At 41.1% G+C, this 22,559-nt stretch overlaps 3 protein-coding genes across 4 annotated transcripts; all 3 read left to right on the top strand.

The window, feature by feature from the left end:
* Nucleotides 1-300: 300 nt before the first annotated feature.
* Nucleotides 301-4,346, top strand: apex2 (APEX nuclease (apurinic/apyrimidinic endonuclease) 2). Its single transcript, XM_068324575.1, has 6 exons — nt 301-459; nt 559-642; nt 1,255-1,435; nt 1,538-1,681; nt 1,901-1,970; nt 3,052-4,346. The coding sequence occupies exons 1-6, from the start codon at nt 345-347 to the stop codon at nt 4,192-4,194; spliced, it is 1,737 nt and encodes a 578-aa protein (XP_068180676.1). The 5' UTR covers nt 301-344; the 3' UTR covers nt 4,195-4,346.
* Nucleotides 4,347-5,413: 1,067 nt separating this feature from the next.
* LOC137602045 (sodium-coupled neutral amino acid transporter 3-like) lies at nt 5,414-16,659 on the top strand. 2 transcript variants are annotated; one of them, XM_068324609.1, is made up of 16 exons: nt 5,414-5,548; nt 8,563-8,653; nt 8,825-8,909; nt 9,047-9,162; nt 11,285-11,358; nt 11,448-11,540; nt 11,661-11,742; nt 11,856-11,938; nt 12,111-12,169; nt 12,255-12,383; nt 12,502-12,581; nt 12,676-12,776; nt 12,875-12,999; nt 15,977-16,121; nt 16,220-16,323; nt 16,435-16,659. In XM_068324609.1, exons 2-16 carry the CDS (start codon nt 8,613-8,615, stop codon nt 16,537-16,539), a joined length of 1,422 nt encoding a protein of 473 aa, XP_068180710.1. In that variant the 5' UTR covers nt 5,414-5,548; nt 8,563-8,612; the 3' UTR covers nt 16,540-16,659. The 2 variants fall into 2 exon arrangements, with proteins under 2 accessions (XP_068180710.1, XP_068180701.1); XM_068324600.1 differs by lacking the exon at nt 5,414-5,548 and adding an exon at nt 6,026-6,876.
* Nucleotides 16,660-16,808: 149 nt separating this feature from the next.
* Nucleotides 16,809-22,433, top strand: wasb (WASP actin nucleation promoting factor b). Its single transcript, XM_068324588.1, has 11 exons — nt 16,809-17,994; nt 18,674-18,814; nt 19,001-19,087; nt 19,400-19,496; nt 19,838-19,867; nt 19,947-19,982; nt 20,072-20,291; nt 20,395-20,573; nt 21,402-21,967; nt 22,095-22,206; nt 22,296-22,433. The coding sequence occupies exons 1-11, from the start codon at nt 17,896-17,898 to the stop codon at nt 22,352-22,354; spliced, it is 1,626 nt and encodes a 541-aa protein (XP_068180689.1). The 5' UTR covers nt 16,809-17,895; the 3' UTR covers nt 22,355-22,433.
* The last annotated feature ends 126 nt before the right edge of the window (nt 22,434-22,559 follow it).

The following is a 22,559-nucleotide window of genomic DNA, read 5'->3' as shown; positions in this document are numbered from 1 at the left end:
TCAATCGTGGAGGCGTAAATGTCAAAAGCGCGCCGAAAACATGACAGCACGATTACCCCCTCTAGCTAAACAACGATGCAATGCAGCTACACCGCGACATGCTTGGGTTTATGTGATTTGTCGACATGACAGTCTGTCCACTAAGATATGGAAACACAATTAAACATCTCTTTAGTTAAATACCTAACAAATACGAAAGAAATAACGACAGATTCATAGAGAAATACAACCCTGATTTGGCTTTTTTTTCGTCTTGCCCTTCTACTTCCGGGTTCATAAATGACTTCCGGGTGTGCTAATTTGACTTTCCGCAGCGACGCCTGAAAAATCACAAGTTTTACACTATGAGGATCGTTACCTGGAACATAAACGGCATAAGAACTTTCAGAGGCGACATTAAAAATATTATTGATTCTTTGGACGCAGATATAATCTGTGTTCAGGAGACAAAAGTGACAAGTAAGTTGTTAGCTTCGGCGTTCGAACAGCGCGGAGCTGTAAACTAATAATCAAAAATAGGAATTATTAAAATATTAAAAACAAAATTTCTCCCAACAGGAGATTTGCTTGAAGAGAGAACTGCGATTGTCGAAGGGTACAACTCCTATTTCAGCTACAGTCGGGGACGCAGCGGCTATTCAGGTCTATTACACTGTCATAACGATTTATTGATTTTATTTTATGTTACAGGACACAGCACGTGATATTAATGGAATAATGCAACGTGGAGCAAAACACAGTTGATTTGTAGTGGAACCGCAGGTGTACATAAGACACCAACCAAAATAACCTTGAGATAATGTGGAATCAGGGACTGGACATGTGGGGCAGGTGGAAACATCTTTAAGGTCATGTTTCTCACGTGAACATTTCCCGTGCGCACCACACACTTATTTTATCCATGTCCCTTTCAGGCCTCCGTAGTGTGATGTTAGTACTGTATGTATGAAATGTAATCTGATGGGATGACGGTTCTGACAATGAGCAAATGGAGACAAATGGAAAGACAGGGAAGTTTTTACAACAGTGCATTGTGATATTTTTCTTCCTCCCCACTCTTTCTGTGTTAACTGTTTTGTTTTTGTTTTTCCTATTAATTATCTGACTTCATTTTGTGTAAACCATGTCAGCACTGTATATCTTGTAGCAATTACATTTACTTGATCCAAGTGAGAAGACAGAAAACTCATAAAGCAAACGTCACTGACTTGAAATCTCATATTATTAACAAATTCACATTCCTGACATACACAGGAGTTGCCACTTACTGTAAAGACAGCGCCACTCCATTTGCTGCTGAGGAAGGTCTCAGCGGATTGCTGACCAATCATGAAGAAGCTGTTGGATGTTATGGTGACCAGGCTGAGTTCTGTGCAGAGGAGCTTCAGCTGTTGGATAATGAAGGACGGGCCCTTATTACACAGCACAGAATCATGTGAGTAGAAAATCCCAGTGTGTTTGTCTTCTTCATTTAAATATCATATAACAGTGTTAAAAACTGAAAATGTCTGTCCTTTTTCATTTTTTCCCCCCTTAGGTGTCAGGACAAACAGAAGACTCTTACTGTGATCAATGTCTACTGTCCACGTGCTGATCCTGACAAGCCAGAGCGAAAGCAGTTCAAGCTTCAGTTTTACAAGTTGCTTCAATGTCGGGCTGAAGCAATACTGAAAGATGGGAGGTGAGTTAAGAAGTTTCCAGGTGCACACAAAAGATTATAATTACAATGACCTATATCCTGCTTTGAACATAAATACTCTATTTGTGAATCCTTGTTTAATTTTTCTACCAGTTTATGGCTATTGTATATTTTGCTTTGGTCTTTTCTCTCTCATTATTTGGATGATTTATCATTAAATACTTTGCAACTTATTCCCTCTTTATGATTATTTTTTTTTAGCCATGTGATTGTTTTAGGAGATGTAAATACATCCCATCGGCCGTTAGACCACTGTGACCCCAGCAATCCGGTAAGTAAAGGGTTAGAATAGGATCTTGAATGTTTTTCTTGTTCGAAACATGCTGATGTAATTTCTTCTCCAAAATTAAACAATAGCATGAACACCACTCTTGTATCTATAGTACATGATGTACCATAGAGATACTCTTTGTACACATATTTATATGAATATCAAAGAGTTAGCCTGGTTCTGTGTAAACATAATAAAATGTGTTCGCCACAAAACACTGAAAGCCATGTTAAACAAAAAGTATATCCTGTTTATTCAAGCCATTATGTCTGTATCAATATATCATTCAGCGCATTTGTGCAAAGAAAGCTCATTACTCTATTATATCAATACTGCTAAAGGCAAAACTCCAATGATAATCTGGCTCTCATAAGTAGAAACTTTATTTTGTCAAGAAAAGCAGAAAGTTTTGATTTTTATTAAGGATCTGACTAAAGGTTTGCAGATTTGGTGAATTTGACACCAAATTAAAACAATCAATCAATCAACTTTTATTTATATAGCGCTTAATCACATCTGAAGACATTTCAAAGCACTTTACAGATAGAAAGCCAACAATGCCCTCCAGAGCAAGCAGTGTCGGGTGCAATATGAGATTTATTAATTGTTATCTAACAGTAATAAAAATGTAATAATTCTGGATCACCATATTCGTCAATGCATTTTAGGAATTATCAATAAAGTTTGAGTTAAAAATCTTGGCTATCCTTCTCCTGCTATGGTAAAGTTTTTGGGGTTTTTTTGTTTTTTAATAATTCTGGATCTCAGCGATGATCTGCGTCAGCACCAAAATGGATTATTTCGTGGGTCATCAAAAACTGCTCTTAACTTTTTGAGTTCAAAAATAGATGAAAAAATCCAGTGTCTATTGGCCTCCTGCTTCTGTTTCTTGGCTAAATTTAAAGTGACCTGGCTGTAACTTCATCTTCAACGGACAGATATGAGAGTAAAGAAGCTTTTTATCTCAAATTGCACATTATGGAGGAACAATAAGATGGACATTTTTGTGTTTAGTTTCTGCAAAGTGCGTACAGACAATATAATTTCCTAAACTCTAATCACTGTTTTCTTCAACACTCAGGATGATTTTGATGAAAACCCTGGGAGGAAGTGGCTTAATGGATTTTTGCTCGGTGTCAAACAGGAAGAGGAAAGGAATGAGGAAGAACCTGCTAAAGAATCTGATGAAAACGTTCCCAGCCACGGTGGGAAATTTGTGGATACATTTCGTTATTTCCACCCAACTCGTTCCAATGCTTTCACATGCTGGTCCACCCTCACTGGAGCCCGGCAGACCAACTATGGGACTCGCATTGACTATGTTTTTGCAGATCTCGGGCTGGTCAACGAGCAGTTTACAGCAGCAGATATCATGCCAGAGGTGGAGGGGTCAGACCACTGCCCTGTGTGGGGTCAGCTGAGCTGCTCTGTCCTCTCCAGCCCAAAGCCTCCTTTCCTCTGTACCCGCTACCTACCAGAGTTTGCTGGTAAGCAGCAGAAACTGTCCCGCTTCCTTGTTAAGGTGGAACAAAAATCAAGTATGTCGGAACAGAGCAATGCAATACCCAGTTCTCAAGAAGAAGAGGAAAGGAGGGAGAATTTAAATCCAGTCAGCATCTCAAATAAAAAGCGGCTCCCAGCATCAGACTCTCCTGTCCCAAAAGGGAAAAAGACAAAGAAAGTAAAGACTTCTGCAAAACCACAGGGCAGCCTCCTTTCCTTTTTCAAACCCAAAGTCGCAAATGTTATTCCCTCTACTGAAGCCACTGTTGGACAGTGTGAAAAAACTCTCAACCTCAATGACGATGCATCTTTGCAGAGTTCCCAAAAGACGTCGACAGCTAGCCAGGATGTCTCCTCCATCACAAGAAGTAAACCTGCAGACGCTGAGTTTGTCTTTGACGGTTCAGCGCAGCTGTCCACCAGCGGCACCGCAGGCGAATTTGAAAAGCAGATGAAGACAAAGCATTTGACCTCACAACTCTCTGTCAGGCCCTCATCTGCCAGTAGTGGTGCATCGCTAGGGTTTTGGAAGTCGGTGCTTCGTGGACCACCTCCACCACCCTCCTGCAAGGCCCACGGGGAACCCTGTGTGCTCCGCACTGTCAAAAAGGATGGGCCCAACATGGGCAAACAGTTCTTTGTTTGTGCTCGTCCTCAGGGACACGCCTCCAACCCCGATGCCCGTTGTAATTTCTTTGCATGGGTTGAGAAGGGCATGTGAGTTGTATTACTTGGCCCAACAAGTTTTTCCTGACTCAAAAGACAAACTATTTAATAGTTTTTAAAGAAAGGAATGTAAACACATGTCTCATTATTTCCACTTTTTATTGTTGACTGTTCTTTGTAGATAATTAATAAAGACATTATTTTCAATCAATTTTAACGTCATTTGCTCTGAACTGAATTTAAAAGACAAAATAAAGTTTGCACTGTCCAGCTTCTCAAATCTAAGGTTTTCATGCCTTTTTTACCCCCAACCATGAACAAAATGGGAAGGGGTTTAAAAGAATGGGTTGCTCCAGTCATCTCTCTGTCCCTCAATCATCCAACATTCATTTTAAAATGTTTGTACAAACAACAGACAAGGACTAATATAGAGTCCGTGGTTGTACAGAGATTTTTGTACTTTTATATTTAATTTCTATGATTACAATTCGGACTTTCTCACGTCGACGAGACGCTTACGGTCGTCTCGTTTACAAGAAGATTTATTAAAACTTTATGAGATATGCAGTCGACCGGGGACACTTGAATAAGTTTTCAACGTAAATCTGTGACAAGATCCTCTGTATTTTATGTTTTTGCATGAGATGGTTTCCATTAGAATTACCATATTATTGTATAAACAATTTTAACAATCTTCCTTATTCCGTTCCTTACTCCGTCCATAACCATGTTGTGCATTTTCCCACAAATTTTTACAGAGGAAATAATTCATAAGCATGTCTTGAAGGCGGTCACTACTTTATTCACGTGACTTTAAAAGTCTTTTCCACACATGTTATGGATTCTAATGATCAAAACATCTTTTGTTACTTATATTTGAGATTTCATGGTATTTTTTTGGTGGCAACTAGATGGCAATGGTGATGAGCTTGTGTCACAAAACTGAAGATTACAGTATGTATATATAAAGAATATTTCCACAGCAACACATTTTATTAATGGCACCACCAGCTGCACAGCCAAGCTAAATCTTACTTCATTGCGTCCCAGTTGACAGTATTGTAATCAGAATTAAGCGTGTATCTGCCCGCTTTAGATCTCATTGGAAACTTCACTCTAAAATAATCTTGGGGGGGGGGACATAGAATCAAAGCTGATATTGTCCAAAGGTGTGCAGTTGAATTTCACAGAGTAACAGAGCAGTAAGTGTGGCCTGAGCAGTCTGCAGGAACAGGGAGGGGCTTGGCTTGTGACATGGCAGGATGTTTCCTAACCTCCCTTCTCCCATTTTTCTCTCCATTTACAGTTCAAGCAAATTCTAGGAGCGGAGGAGCCAACAGCGATTAACTATTACCCTGTTTCTTCTGTCTAGACTGAACGCATCCATTTGTTTGACTGTAATTTGAGAGGTAAGTACCAGAAGAGAGCCTCAAGGCCAACACAAGCCAGCTTCTTAAGCTTTCGGGCCACGACACCATTTCCCATTCATGCACAACATGTGCTTGGAGTCCTTAGAGAATGGTTAGCATTGTCTGGTCTGGTAACGAATATTGAGACTAGAAACATTCCCTAGATTTTCAGGTGGTGCTTTTGTCTGTTTAACTTTGCAGCTAAGGATATATTTATGCCCTGACTTTCAGTCTTTCAGCTCTGTGACATGCTGGCAGTGTGCGGAGCACAGAGGCGGGCTTTTAAATGACTCACTGAAATGGGAGATGGTCTTGGCTCCAAATGCTGTATGGTGTGTACAGAAATAACTTTATATGTTGCTGCATATCTAGACAAAATATTTCTCCAATAACTGCATTTACATCTAAAGATCAACAAAAGTGTTCAACTAAATACTTAGAAGGTAAAAAAAAATCTTACATTTGTGTTCCCAAACTTTAGGTCAGATCTTTACCTCACAGAAAACACAGTTTCTACTGAAGGCTTTGTGTGCTGGTGAGATAAAGGACATGTGGGTGTTTCTTGGGTGTGCGATGGTTGTATCTCTTATACTTGTCTATCAGTCAACTGAAATCATTTCCCTGCTAATGTTGCCCGTGTTCATTCCTCCCATTCAGGGGTTGGAATCAAGTGCACTATAACCTGTTCACGGGCATCGTGTTTCCACTCTTAAGCACTATCACATGTGAGCAACCTTAAAAAAGCCCTTATCTCCTAAGCTAATTACCATCACAGAGACTTCCTGCAGTGTTGTGAATGTCGGCCTGACAAACCCCCTCACATGAACTCTGCCCTTTCTTTCTACTTGCAAATTAGTTTGTTATAACATGGTAATTAAACTCAAGCATGAACCGCAGAAGCCCTGCTGACAGGGTAGCTTTTTGAGATGACATGTTTGTTTAAACTATAGACAAACTTTTAACACCACAGACTTTATTTTCCTTTGTTTAGGCGCCAGGGTTGACACCTGGTGAGCCGATCCCATTTGCTATGGGTTTTATATCTTTTTCACAACCGAGATGCTACCTGTTGCCTCACAACAAAGGGTTAAGAATGGGTGTTTCCATTTCCCTCTTGTCCCTCCCATCCTCTAATCTCTCTCACTCTCTCCTCTGTCTCACACTACCAAGGAGCTCTTGAAGCCTCGCAAAAAAAAAAAAAAAAAAACCCCCAAAAAAACCAAACTACACATAAACATTGAAAGAGAAAACTGGGTGTAGTTGGACCGAGGCTTGTTTCTTTCTCTATTCAGAAAAGTACTTGGGATTTTTTTTTTTTCACTACCAGGGTAAGTTGATTAACAGTGTGTGTGTGCCTGAGTCCTTATGTTGTAGATGTTGGGGAAGGGAAGGGCTAACTGTCAATAGTGAGATAGTCTTGCGTCAGACAAAAGCCATGTGGTGTGCTCTGCTGCATAGTAAGGCTACAAAAATTACCTGTTTAAATTCAACAGTGTTGTTTTTGTTTGACCAGATTATTTAATATTGATCACCAAGTATGATTTAAAATAAACCTTTCTCGATTAAAGGGCTTTTTTTTTTTAATACAAGGAGGTTGTTTGAAAGATGGTTGTACATATAAGATGGAAAGTACAGAAGCATTATTTTAGCCTTTAATTCTTTTTTTCCCACTCTTTTGCTGTTTCCACCACATAACAACCACTTTTGTTGCCAAAGAAAGGTGGAACATGCTCGTTGTTAACCTGGTTTGGCTTGTTGTTTTAGCTCTTCTTCCTGAAAATGTGAAGTATTGTCCTGTCGTAAAAACTGCCTTTTTACAATTAAGAGTGAGGACCAATCCAAAAAATGGATTGTTGTGTTCAAATTAAATGATAAAAACATTTCTAACACTACAATTTAGGCTTTGTTTGAAATGTGTATTAGCCGTAGAAATGTCATTGAGTTTGTAGCTGAAGGGTTTAATACCAGTCAAAGCTAACCTGAACTCAGTGTTCAGGGTAAAAGCTACTCTTTATTTAGACTTAATAACAGAATTTACATAGGAACCCTTTGTCTGGCCCACTGTCAACCTCCTTTCTGCATCGGTCATTGTGTGTCAACGGGCTTGTTCATCACTGAGCGTAGGAACACAACAAATTCCACTTTTATTTGAAACACTTAAGGAATGGCACAATGTGGTGTGAGCGTGTTTTCTGGGGTCAGATGTGAAAATCCTAAATGGAAGTATCCCATGACCTGCGATCACTCCCAGGGTCAACCCATGCCAGCTTTGTGTGACCCACAGACAACAACCCTTCTTGAACCTTCCATCTGACACCCAGCAATAAATGAACTTATATGTCAAGGAAAATTACCAGATATAACCAGAATACCTTAGTTATATGTTAGCGATCTCTGAACAGTTTCTTCCCCCACAACTGAACAAGGGAGAAGAATTCCAAAGCAAAGCAGTGGCACTTTTTTTTTTTTTTGTTGCATTGACCAGAAAGAAAAACTTACTTTCGTTCTTACTTTTCTTGGCAAGCAGAAAATTGCAGTCGTGTGCATTTTAATGCTTTAAATAGATATGCCTTTTTTTTTAAAGACCCATAACAATGTTTGTGTAGTCATATTGGATGTTTCGTCCTGCTTTAGTGTAAATAACTGGAATGATTACTTTAAAGGGAGAAGGTGTTTTCTATGAACTGTAACAGTTGATTGAACAATTTACTGTCTCGTCGATCGGTGTAAATTTATTGTTAGCAAATGCTTCAAAATTGTACTTCAGCTTCTCAGGAAATTATTAAAGCTAATGTGTCAACTATAAAAATAACATACAAGCTCACTTTTCTTCTTAAAAATGTTTGGTGAGCAAGATCCAAGGATTATTTTTGTTGGAATTTTGTGTGTGTGTGTGGTGTCCAAATGATGCCACCTGGTAGGAAATCTTTTTCCCACGAGTCACAGATGCATTTTGTGGGTTGTTTTGGTACGTAAGTAGATAATAGAGACAATCTGTGCTTTCTCCTGGTCAGGTTAAAATTTTGTGGAGAGGGTCCTTTCAGTCCAGCAAATTACAATCAGGATGGAGCTCCAGAAGATGAACGGACACACGAGGGAAGACGGGTAGGAATCACATATTCAGGGGACTTCCTGATACAGGCACACCGACTGGAATCTTAATGTTTCTAAAGAGTTTGCTTTAAGAACACTGAGTACTACTTTAATGAAGTCCCATTTGTGGGGTGGTTTTTTTTCCATTTCTCCATTTCAAACATTTTTTCCTCACTGCTGTAGATTTGATGGAGTGGACACCATGGCGGAACACGAGGAGTTCCTCCCAAATGCAACTGGCGTCAAGAAAGAAAGCCGTTTCACAGATGTGAGTCCTTATGCGAGAAAACATAGATGGCAATGATTTGTTGCAGTTAACTCAGATACAGTAAACACTATTAAAGTGATTTATGCTTCCTGAATAGATTTGTCTCTGTAATTTCCGTTGTTGTCTGCTTACTGCAGTTTGAAGGAAAGACGTCATTCTCCATGTCCGCCTTTAACCTCAGCAACGCCATAATGGGCAGTGGAATTCTGGGATTGGCCTTTGCTATGTCCAACACCGGAATCATTCTTTTTATGTGAGTATGCAATCCAAACTCAGTCCCATAGTTTGATTTAACTTTGCCTCTGCCTGCGTTGGTCAGTGTGTCTTTGTGCATGTGTTATTTAAGCTGTGCATGTCAGCTTCTTTTTATTTATGTTCTATTTGCGGAAACTCAAACATAAACCCCCTCCCTGAGAATTAAGAATAGAACGAGGGTGCTTGCCATGTTTGTGTGTGTGTGTGTGTGTGTGTGTGTGTGTGTGTGTGTGTGTGTGTGTGTGTGTGTGTGTGTGTGTGTGTGTGAGAGAGAGAGAGAGTTCATGAGTTATGGAGATTTTTGCTTACGTAAGTTATTTTGGTTGGTCCTTGCTTTCATGAGGAGCTGGTTCCTTGCCTTAAAACCTACATTTTTTTACTACATTAACATGAACAATGCCTTGTGTGCACATTTTACTGTGTTGTAATTGTTTGCAGCATGTATCTCTGCCTTTTGTCACTAAGTCTGTGAATTTCCCATTGAATTTCCTGAAACAATCTTTATGTGTAATTAATATCTAACTCTTGTTTTAATAATTTTATGTTTTAATAATATAATTAATCAGAACTTAAACAGAGTTCAGATGTAGCCATTAGTGCGTCCTTATAAGGCTAAAACAGTAGGGCCAGGAGGACTTGTGTGTATCATCTGACTGTGTGTGCACTTGTGTTTGGACAGGTATGTGTGCTGGCAATGAGGTGGGGGGAGGGAACACAGTGTATCCATGTATTCTTGATGCTCTACCTGTAACAACTGTAGTTACAGTGTTGTTTGTGCCACTGCTGCAACGCAAAGCCTGACCTGTCATCTGTACATTAGAGCTCATGCACGCACAGCTTCCCTAAATCAGATTGAGTGTTTAAAAATAGGTCGTAGTGATCAGATCCAAGACCCGCCTCTATCTGTGGTGTGCTGTGTCGCTGGGGGTGGAGGGAGGCTGCAGATTCTAAAATCCTCATTCAGTTGTGTAGATGCAAAAATAAAATAGACACACACAAACAAAAAAAGGTCTTTCGCAAAATTGACTGAAGATAAGTTAGCTTCAGAAGAAATTTCTAATAAAAACCCTTATTTCTGTTCATTTCTCTCTTTGTGTATTTATATACAGTACGGAACACGTCCATAATAATAATAATAACAATAATAATAATGATCACAATAATAATCCATAGTGCACTGGTGTCGCGCTTGGAGTGTCCCCCGCCTGTCGCCCGTAAGTCAGCTGAGATAGGCTCTAGCAACCCCCGTTACCCTCGAAAGCAGAATAAGTCATCTCAAAATGATGAATGAATGAATGAATAATAATACAGTAATAATAATAATAATACCTGTAATTATAATAATAATAGGGCGGCACGGTGGTGCAGTGGGTAGCGCTGTCGCCACACAGCAAGGCGGCTCCCGTTACGAGTCCTGCTCTGTGCGGAGTTTGTGTGTTCTCCCCGTGTCTGTGTGGGTTCTCTCCGGGTTCTCCTGCTTCGTTCCACCTCCAAAAAACATTTCAGGTGGATTGAGCTTTCCAAATTGTCTGTAGGAGTGAGAGTGTGCATGCTTGTTTGTACGTTTGTCTACATGTGGGGGTGCTGTGGTGTCACGCCTGGAGTGTACCCTGCCTCACGCCCCCAGACAGGCCCCAGCATCCTGAGACACACGGCAGAAGAAGCGGGTTTGAAGATGAATGAATGAATAACCAGAACTGTGATGCCAATAATGTTTTCAGCTGTCTGATGAAACAAACAAATAAATAAACAAATATTTTCCCATATGTTGTTCTTTTATTTAACATAGCATGACTAATTTAAAAACCATCTTTAAAATAAATGCTCAAAGGAGTGGCATCGTTAGGCAACTGCAATTTGGGTCAGATCCAGAAAAAATCCAGATCCACCAGATTTAAATGTGTTTTGAAAGGGCGCGGTGTTCCCAGCCACTATCCAAGAACAAACTGGGCTTGAACTGTTTTGACTTCCCCAGAATGGTCACAGAGAACTGAGGGATTCTGGGTAAAACTTGACTAATTTAACTGGACGGCCTTTGAGGATGTCTGCGCTCGACTGAGCGACGTCCTAGTTTGACACGAAATTCTCAACATTTCTCTCTCTTTTCCTGCATGTTTCAGTGTCCTGTTGATTTTCATCGCCATCCTCTCCGCATATTCAATTCACCTCCTGTTGAGAAGCGCCGGAGTCGTTGGTAAGAAGCAACAAGTGTGACTTACTGCAGAATCAATTCTGCACTGTAAACTCATTGCACTCAAACACGTGACATTTGTGTTATTCCAGGCATCCGAGCTTACGAGCAGCTTGGGAATCGGGCATTTGGTCGTCCAGGAAAAATGCTTGCTGCTTGCATCATCACGATACATAACATTGGAGGTATCCTCAGGCCATTCCCCCTTTTCACCCTTACGTCTGACGTCTATTTCAAAGAATCCACATGCATTATAAGGATACGATTTAACTGAAAATCAATTACCTATTTTCATTTCCTTGTAGCGATGTCCAGCTACCTCTTTATCGTAAAATCTGAGCTCCCGCTGGTTATTCAAGCCTTCATGAGTAAACACGAAAACACAGGGTGAGCACCAAAGTGATATCTTGACATCAATTCACCAATAGTGTAATAGTTTCTTTCTTTATTCCCTTGTGTTGCACTGATTTATTCATTTGGTTTTTTTGTTTGTCTTGTAGAGAGTGGTTCTTGAATGGAAACTACTTGATCATCATTGTTAGTCTTTTCATCATCCTTCCTCTAGCTCTCATGAAACAACTTGGTACGATTCTCATTCTGTCATCAGTTCTTTGTTTTTTAATTTACCATGTTCATCATGTCTACATTAGCCTTCTTTCCCCCCTTTATTTACGTATCCATATCCTGACCTGAAACATTGAACTTATCTTTGCTTCCTAAATCTTGACTGTAAATCATTTCATCATTGGGTGCAGGTTACCTGGGCTACACCAGCAGCTTCTCCCTCTCTTGTATGGTGTTTTTCCTGAGCGCGGTCAGTCTCAAAAGATCCTCACATTGACGATTCCTCCATGAAATAACTGACCTTTTTGCTCACCATTTGATTTTTATCTCTACAGGTCATTTATAAGAAATTCAGTATCCCTTGTCCATTGGAAGACGAATTTGACAATTCAACAATTTTTGATAATCACGTCAACACGACAGACGACTTCTGCGAGGCCAAGCTATTTACGATCAACTCTCAGGTTAGGATGAAAACATTTTCTTTCTGCAGAATATAAGTTCTGCATTAGAGTGTGTTACACCACTAGCATTGAGATGTGTCTGGGGATGAAACTGACCTGTTGTGTGTTTGGCTCTTAGACGGCATACACCATTCCCATTCTGGCCTTTGCATTCGTCTGCCACCCAGAGGTGCTGCCCATCTACACTGAGCTTCAAGAGTAAGTCCAGGATCCAAATCCTTAGCTGTCACACAGAGAAATCATTTTAAAATTAATTTAATTTAATTCAATTCTTCTCTTTCTTATACACCAGTCCCACCAAGAAACGGATGCAGAATGTTGCTAACATTTCCATCCTGGCCATGTTTGTTATGTACCTGCTCACCGCCCTTTTTGGTTATCTCACCTTTTTCGGTAAGAGCTTCTTTAAATTTGACGTGAATTGTAGGATATGAGTGACCGGTCAGACCACCTGAAACATGTCAGAAGGTGATTGATTCTCTGTGGCACAGGTGCCGTAGAATCAGAGCTGCTGCACACCTACAGCCGAGTCGACCCCCTGGATGTCCTTGTCCTCTGCGTGCGTCTGGCTGTACTGGTGGCCGTCACTCTGACTGTCCCTGTGGTTCTGTTTCCGGTAAGAACCTCCATCGTACGAGCTTAGTGAGAATATTTAAATCACAATTTTTTATTTCATACGAACAAAATAACTTTCAAAAAATTATGAAACAGTGAAACAATGAATGAGAAGCTGATATGTTTTTTTTAAATTTACTAAATAATTGTTCATGTTCTCAAATGTGAACATATCAGGTAAGGTAGAAAAAGTTACCAACCCCGGAATCAATGTAAATGGAAAATGGCTAGTGTTCTGCTAATAGTGCAGAAATGTTATACATGTTCACAAATAACCATGAAAAATGTTTAAAAAGTCACATGAATATCTGATTAATCTTGATTCAATGATGAAATGACTACTATTAAAGACAGTTGTTATTAATACTGTAGTAGTAAAGTGAGAGTCTATGGCTTTTATGCTGTTGATCCATCACAAAGGTGACAGACGACCTCAAGCTGTGTGAACTTTTGATTAATTCTTTTTCTATTTACTGACAGTTCATTGAGCTAAATATAGTACTAATTAACAGATCAAGTAAATGCGACAGGGTTGATTATTTGTAATTGTAATTGTAATAAGCTCCCAGGGAAATTGGAACAATGACCCCTAGCATAGGTAAGTGGTGTAGGTCAAAAAGCAGTGAGGGGCGCCACATGTAATATTTGCTGTTCTTTTTCTTCATGACCTGAAGTCAAACACAAGTCTGAACTGATGCATCTGCAGCCAACTGGTTTTTGTTTTAGTGCTAAATTCGACTAGAAGGATCTCTTCATTCATTTCCCAAATGATCAAATTCACTGGCTTACAAACATCTTGTGATTGAGGTCCGTCAGCAGACCACAAACACATGGCTTTTTACACCGTTTTTATTGTTGAGGAGATACGCACATTTACTGTATTTACTTGCACGAGTCTGGAGACAATTAGCTTAGAATAAATGTATGACGCTTAGGAGATCCATGTGACCCTTGGTGTCTCCGGTTCTGCAAATACATTGAACTTTTACCACAAGGAAATCATGTGCTAGAATAAAATTAAACTGTTGCAGTGTGTTAGTGATACCAGTCCATCCAGTTTCACGTTACAGTTGAACTGCTCATCATTCCATTATATCACAGTTGTCATTGATGTTGAGTGCGAGTCAGATTCTTAAAGTTTAATTACACATTGTCAGGTTGGGTATTCTTTTCTCCTACATCATTTGATCAATACTTTAATGAGATTCTTTCAATCATGTAGTTGTGGTTAAGTAACCGACAGAGGCTTTCAGAGAATAATAATAATAATAATAACAAGAAATTCAATTTAATTGTCCCCTAGGTGAAATTATTTTTACACTCAAACCATACATGCTTTTAAATACACAAAACCACAGAGGTTTTTAAATACACTATAATGCCAAAAGTATTTGCTGAGCCATCCAAACCATTCAAATATAGGTGTTCACATCCCTTCCATGGCCACAGTTGTACAAAAGCAAGTACCTAGGTGTCAGACTACTTGTGAAAGAATGGGTAGTTCTCAGGGGCTCAATCTTTGGGATGAATTACAGGTAGTTCAGGCTTTCTCATCCAACACCAGCGTCTGAACTCACATATACCCTTCTGGAAGAATGATAATAAAATTCCAATAAACACACTCCTAAACCTTGTGGAAAGCCTTCCTAGAAGAGTTGAAGCTGTTGTAGCTTCAAAGTGTGAACCGACGTCAGGTTAAATCCTTTGTATTAGAAATGGGATGCAACTGAAGTTCATGTGCATGTGAATGCAGTTGAGCGAATACCTTTAGCAGTATAGTGTATTGAAACTTCAAAAATATAAAGTCAAGAATGAGTCTAGACTCTAGTTATTTTCTGTTTAACCTGTTAGGATTAGCATGACCTGGATGTGTGAGAATCCACACAAAAACTAATGTTTAAATATTTAGTTATCTGAAATGTCATCGGCATCCCTAACCTAATATATACTTTGGTGTTCCTCATCCATGACGCTTATATCTTTTGTCAAGATGTGCACGTCTGGCGACATCAGTACAGTATTTTCCACACCATAAGGCGTGCCTGACTAAAGGCCGCACCTTTAATGAATGGTCTATTTAAAAACTTTTCATATATAAGGGCCACTGGATTATAATGTCCACCAGATTATAAGGCGCACCTTCAATGAATGGCTTATTTTAAAACTGTTTTCACCAGAATAGGGCGCCCAACATTATATGTCGCATAAAATAGAAAATACTTTAGTGGCTGTGGTTGCATTATGCATCCACTAGATTGAGCTGCGCTAAAGGGATGCTGACTATATAGGCAACAGCGTGGGGGTTGAGGTTACAGCAGAGAGCTGGGAACTCATCTGAGAACTCATCTTCATTGAATGGCCTATTGTAATTTTTTTTCATATATAAGGCACCCTGGATCATAAGGCGCACTGTCGGTTTTTGAGGAAATAAAGGCTTTTAGGTGCGCCTTATAGTGCGGAAAATACTGTTGTTTTCTTCAGCTGATGCTTGTCTGTTCGTTTAATATTAACTTTTTTTATTCAATTTTAATTATTTAATTTACCTTACTAATCCCCACAGGGAAATTATTAAACCACTCTAGCACACTTGTTACTTAGTTCACATGCATATATACAGTATACTGTATATAGTGTGTATAGACCTGTAACACACACACACACACACACACACACACACACACACACACACAAAAGGGGCCTGTAGGCTTGCAGTTGAGTGGAAGGTGGCAGCTCCCTTATGGTGCGCTCTAATGAGCGGCTTGTAAAGGGGTCGGTGCCTTGCTCAAGGGCACCTCAGCGATGCTCGGGAGGTGAGCTGACACCTCCCACTGTCAGTTCACACTCCGAAATGACTGGACGGGAGCTGGAATCGAATCGCCAATCCTGCGATCACCGGACGACCCGCTCTCCGGCCTGAGCCACCGATCCGTTTCGTTCCGTCGGTGACGTTCTCCCTCTCCTGTTTTCTCCTTCTGCAGATCCGTAGAGCTGTGCTTCAGATCTTGTTCCCCGAAAAGCCTTTCCGCTGGGCCACGCACATCGGTATCGCATTTTGTCTCATCTTCTTGGTCAACTTGTTGGTCATCTTTGTGCCCACCATCCGTGACATCTTTGGACTCATTGGTATGTTTTACACTAAAAGGGCTTCACAGCAGTTTTTACAATCCACTAAGGGTTTAATTACTAATTACTCACTCTGTGCTCTCCTCCTTCATCCTCAGGAGCCACATCCGCCCCCAGCCTCATCTTCATCCTGCCGGGAATCTTCTACGTCCGAATTGTTCCTGTTGAGCAGGAGCCGTTTCTGTCCAGACCCAAGATTCAGGTATTGTCGAACGTCAAGTATCTAAGAAAAGTTCACTGTGGTCGTTTAAATGATGTGTTTTGTTAAATGAATAATTAATGCAAATGTCACCCCCCCCCCCCCCCCTTGCAGGCCGCCTGCTTTGCTGCCCTGGGATTTATCTTCATGGTCATGAGTTTGTCGTTCATCATCATTGACTGGGTGTCAGGAGAGACTCGCAGTGGGGGCGGACACTAACCGCCACGACTGAACAACCGAGATAACGCCAGAAAAATTCCAACCAAAGCCCTCCCTCTCAATAAATTCGATCTCAGCCAAAGCCAAAGAGGAAAAAAAAAAAGAAAAAAAGAAAGAAAATGGCTGCAGAAAATGAAGGATACGTGAAGAACCTTCACCTTGCATCAAAACAAGAAAGCGTTTCGACATGTGATGATGCAGACAAAGGCCCTGCAACAGAGGAGAGAGCATTGAGGCAATCTGACCTGTCCAGACTGAATAAAACCTACGTCATACCTCTTCCCAAAGAATGCCATTTGCAGGCATGTCTAGAAATGCAAGACAGCAGAAAGATAAAATGGAAACAGCATGAGTCAGGTGGAAATCCCATTTTAGAGAATGGATGTGTACACTTCCGTGGAATAGCTCAGTCACTCCCAGAATTCTTCCAATCAGCTTCCCCGCCCTCTCAGATTTTTACCTTGACATTCGTACAGCAAATATTTGCGTCTCCCAGGATTATATGCTGTCACGATATAAAAGAAATTATTCACTGAACGCATCTGCTTCATTTGCTTTGTCATTACTCCTTTACAACCCTCAAACAAATACGGTGCAATTTGAGGTTTTTCAGCTGCTATTTATTATGGTCAACCAGACAAACTGACAATCATGTGAGCCAGCAGATGGATCGAGGGTTTGCACAAATTAAAGTGTGTTCTCAAGAAACCCAGCTGCAAACCAAAGACTCCATTTCTTGCGTCCCATTAAAATACGGTAATACAGTATAACATAATGGTCTTTTCTTTTTTGCCACATTCTGCAAAAGGCCAATCAAATATTGTAAATACAAAAAGGATTTAAGTCTGGAAGTGCTGCGTATTTTTGCGGTCCCAGAAACTGGTTTTAAGTTAAAATGAAAGTCTTTTTTTTTTTTTTTTTTTTTTTTTTAAGATATGTTGACGTTGTCATTCATCCTGTATATTTTTAAATTAACTTGAATGTTGTCTGTCAATAAAATGTCCTTCATTTGTACTGAATTTGTTGTTTTGTGTTGTTTGTTTTTTAATTTAAAAGTGAAATGGTAGCTGTGTGGCTGTTAAATTAGTGCACTAACAGCAGGAGGTGAGCAATAGTGCACCATCTCTGTTCAGAAAAGGAAATATTACACCCATTTGCACACTGTGTTTGAGAGAAGGAAGAAAAGTGTGGGTTAGAGAAGTGTGGTTGGCCGTTTCCTGCTTTTGAGCTGATGTGTGTGTGCAGAACAGAGACGAGAAACTTCCTTGAATTGGAGGCATTTGGGGGAGAAGAGACAATTCTTCAAAAGCTGTTCTCGATAATTGAATCCAATACCGGGTGACCCGCTGGAGGACCATGAGCCGTGGATCTAAAACTAAACCCGGAGCCCGGAGCTCTCTGCTGAGCCTGCAGGAGAGCGAGAGGTTGGAGGAACTGTTGGGCCGGAGGTGTCCTGTAAGTTCTGCTCTGACCAGAGGAGAGTTTGTGATATAATTATCCTGGTTTGTATAATTTCTGATCAAATGGTACAGCTGAAGAGGAAGTGATCTGAGAAAGAGAAAACAAGTTATTCTGGTTGATTTTGTAAGAAGGATCTTCGCTCTGAGGCTCCAGACTTAACAGACACAGACAATGTGCAGCATGTATTGTACCATTTATTTACTTTTACATTTGAATGTATACAATTTCAAGGGAAATTTAAATACTTTTTTTTTTTTTTAAATAAATCTTTCCTGACACATCAGTGCTCAAGAAGTATGAGATAAATTTTTGATATTAGGTCATCCAAAAGGAGGTAGCTGTAAAGGAAATGGTGGTGGAGCCATTTCTTCCTCTGGTGTCAGAATTAGACATCATCGGCTTGTGTCTAACAGCAGAGCGGAAGCCCATTTGTTTAAAGCTACTGACGTAAACTGCTGTCAGGTCTGCCTGGCATTGCATCAGAAAGTAGGAATAACCCCCCCCAGCAATACATTCTAAAGCCTCAGTGAGTGTTAGGTTATTATCTAAACATGTAAAGGCACACGAGGAAGTTGAATCCTCATATTCCAAACTTCAAATCTGTTGTGAAATGCTCTTAGGCGTCCTATCAGAGGTGAACTGTTTGCAATGCATGTGTCATCTGTGTGTTTAGTCCATGGCCACCGCAGTAGCACAGCTGTTCATGGCTCTACCTCACTGTCCATCCGTGTGGAGCTTGCAGCACACCGGCATTGTCTGCTTCGTCAAAGACAACCCGCAGCGCTCCTACTTCATTCGGATGTTTGATTTGAAGGTTGGTTCTTCAGGCGACCCTGACGTTAACCCAAAGGTCAAACAGCATGGTCAAACGGCGGCACATTTTTAATTGAGATAAACTAAATGAGATAACATTAAGATAACATTCAGTCCTGTGAATTTTGAAGTGATCAAACATTGTGGAGATGACTCACATCCTGTCACATCATGTTTTTCTCCACAGACGGGAACCCAGGTGTGGGAACAGGAGCTCTACGATCAAATCATTTACTCCTCGCCGCAGACGTATTTTCACACCTTTCCCGCCGATGTAAGAGAGACATCCAGCATCAGTTATTGTTGATGAAATATGAGCTGTGCCTGGGTTTGAATCTAGATCACCTGTGCATTTTGCATGTTCTCTCCTTGCTTCTGCATGGACTCTAAGCCGGAAACAATGCCGGGTGAATTGATGAGACTAAATAGCGCCCAGACTTCTCACCAGGGGCTCTCCCCCGGTCTGGATAGGATCCAGTCCCCTTAGATATCCTGAAAAGAATAAGCGGTCACAGAAAATGAATGCATGATCAGGAATAATGCTTTTGATTGATTTAATTCCTTTTTATTTCTTCAAACACCACAGGATTGTCAAGTGGGATTAAACTTTGCTATGGAGCAGGAAGCAGAAGTCTTCCAAAATGCTGTCGAGGAAAAAATCAACCAAAGACACAGCCGCCAAGGTCAGTGAGGTCACGGTCTCAAATCTAATATTGGTTTTTTTTTCTTTTTTTTTAAGAAAAAAATATAATTATTGCAGGACCCATAAAAACTTATATTTGTTCCTGTTCTTAAAACAACTTCTAATATTTGCTGAAACTTAACATTTATAAATCCAAATTATAATAAATTACCACAACTATAAATGATAGCATATCGTTTATAAGTCATAAGCAATTCCTTATTTCCTTGTTTGAATAACAGGTGATTGTTGTAAAGGGGAATTATGAATATAAATAAATATTGAAACATGCTGCAGCAGCTTCACTCAAAATGGTTTCTTTCTCTTCCTTGTTGCTGACAGAAAAGAAACAGAGACTCCTGCCTCCTGGTGGTAAGATAAAAAACAAGCTTCATGTCTGTTGTTGCACTAACATGAGGAGTTAAACTCATCCTGTTTCTTGTGGCTGTAGAACGAGGATCCCTGCCTCCGATCCCGCCGGAAAAAGGTGTGCACATCCTAAGCCCACCATGTTTAAATAATACTGCTGATGATGATGAAATTAAAATGGTCACACACCAATCTGCATGTGTGCAGTGTCTCCTATGAAAGCACCACCGGGTAGCACGGGTTCTCTTCACATGGCCACAGTGGACATCCAAAACCCAGATATCCAATCTTCACGATACCGCTCCATGGTTTCTCCGGCTGCATCCTTAGCTACACCCAGCAAAGGAAAGAAGGATAAGAAGGATAAGAGCAAGAAGAAGGGAACCAAACTCTCCAAAGCGGACATAGGGGCACCGAGTGGATTTAAGTATGTCTTTTGATTTTATTTAATAAGTTGCCTTGGTGGTGAGGTTGGCTAGATGATGCTCTTCTGTCGCTTGAGGGCGTTTCCTTTGACTCCTTCCTCTCAGGCATGTTTCTCATGTCGGCTGGGATCCCAACAACCTTGACCCCGACCTGTGGAAGGTGCTGTCCCAAGCTGGAATCAGTGAAGTACAGATGAGGGACGAAGAGACCTCCCAGTTCATCTATAATTTCATCGAGCAGCAGGGAGGCATGGAGGCGATAAAAAAGGAGGTGAACCGGGCAGGTTAGACTCACTCTGTATTATTTTCTCCTCCTTATCAGTCTTTATTTTTATTTATTTTATTTATTTATTTTATACTTTTTTTCGGACATGTTAATATAACAGATTCACCTTAATCACATCAACAACAACATCTGAAAAAAAAAACGTTCTGACGAAATTCACGTCTTTTTTTTCTTTAGTGAGATTCTCATTAACGTAGACATTTTTTTCCTTTCAGTTTGAAGCCTTGTTTCAGAAGAGCAATGTTTGTGTTTACGATTCTGGAATTTTATCAGCACTGCAGGTGGTCTCCTACCTCCAGATGGTAATGGATTACATTTCTCAATCTGGTCCGGATCTATAGATATCTTCAGATCCCTCAGTTGAGAACTCACCTGTTGCTCCAGAGATTCGGTGTCAGCGCTCTGCTGAGTTTTATCTCCCCTGGCCACAGCATTTGTGTAATTCCTCGGTTTGATTTTGATGCCAGTGATGATCACATCATTTATACGACTGCTTTGTTCCAAATCATCCTTTCTTTGTTGTCCCTGTTCTAAGACAACAATTCTTCGGTCTTTTTCCTCCATGTCTTTCTGCATTTTCTTCATTTCGTCCTTCATTTCTTCCATGGCGTCTAGCACCAGTTTTAGGTTTTCTTCCAACTTTTTATCAAAGTCACTCCTTAACTTATCAAAGTCGCTCTTTAACTCTTTCATAGAAGAGACCATCTGGTCCAGAGTATCCTTCATATTTTTATTCCCATCCTCCTCCGATTTTCCTCTTCCTCTCGTCATTTCTCGTCTTAATACAAGGGTCTGAATCCTTGTGCATGTGCTCATTGCATTACAGCTGCCGGACCCCCACCACTACCACCTGGCAGGCAAGGGCCGCTGCCTCCCCCGTCGGCGTCCCCTCCACACCCGCCGGCTCCACGAGGCCGCTCTGGCCCCCTGCCTCCGATCCCGGGCCAGTCACAGCGGGGGAGCCCATCACCCCAGCCGCCTCCGGCACGAGGAGGCCTACCGCCCCCACCTCCTCCATCAAACAGAGGTGGCCTACCCCCACTGCCACCACCGGCACACTCCACACCTCCCCAGATACCATCCTCGAAGATTTCTAACCTCTCATCCCCCACCCCCCACAACCTGCGTCCTCCCTTGCCTACATCAAGCCCACAGCGCCCTGTGGGATTCCCACCTCCTCCTGCCCCTTCTGCACCCAGCAGAGGAGGCCCTCCACCTCCTCCTCCACCCCCTCCACCTCCACCTACCATGACCTCAGATTTCCCTTCTCCTCCTCCTCCTGTCACTCCTCTCTCCGGTGGCCCACCTCCACCAATCACTCCCCCCGTCGGACCCGGAGACAGCAGAGGAGCGCTCCTGGATCAGATCCGACTCGGGAAGAAGCTCAGAAATGTAATCCGGTCTTCTTTTCCCAAAAATGATTTCATACATGCTTTGAACAGATCCACAAGTTTGTTTGTGCACTTGATGGAATGATGAATATTTAAACTCTCTCCTCCTGCCCCCATGGGGGTTGAAGGTGGCAGACTGCACCGATGGAGCTCCGCCTACACCGCCTGAATCACGCGAGGGCATCGTCGGCGCTCTCATGATGGCCATGCAGAAGAGGAGTAAAGTCATTCATTCCTCTGGTAAATATCAGACTCTTAACTACTCCCTGCATAAAAGGTCAAGTTGAAGGAATGTTTTTATCATCTTTATTCTGCATTCTTTCTTTCAGATGAAAGCGTAGACGAGGGTGGAGACGAAGATGACGAGGACGACGAATGGGACGACTGATGGGGAAGAAGGCCTCATTCCTGTCGAAGGTCGTCTCTGTGTTGCTGTGAAGCAAACACCGCAATCGAGAACGCGACTGATATGAAACCGTGTGTCGATCGATAATAAATTTACAAGTAAATCAACTTAAAGGACTTGAATGTGACAGACAACAAGTTTGCAAGAATTCTGAAATGTTTATATATATTTGTTTTGAACATTTCCA

The sequence above is a fragment of the Antennarius striatus genome, chromosome 2 (genome assembly GCF_040054535.1).
Source record: "Antennarius striatus isolate MH-2024 chromosome 2, ASM4005453v1, whole genome shotgun sequence".
Taxonomy (NCBI): Eukaryota; Metazoa; Chordata; class Actinopteri; order Lophiiformes; family Antennariidae; genus Antennarius; species Antennarius striatus.
This window is presented reverse-complemented; position numbering and strand designations above follow the sequence as displayed.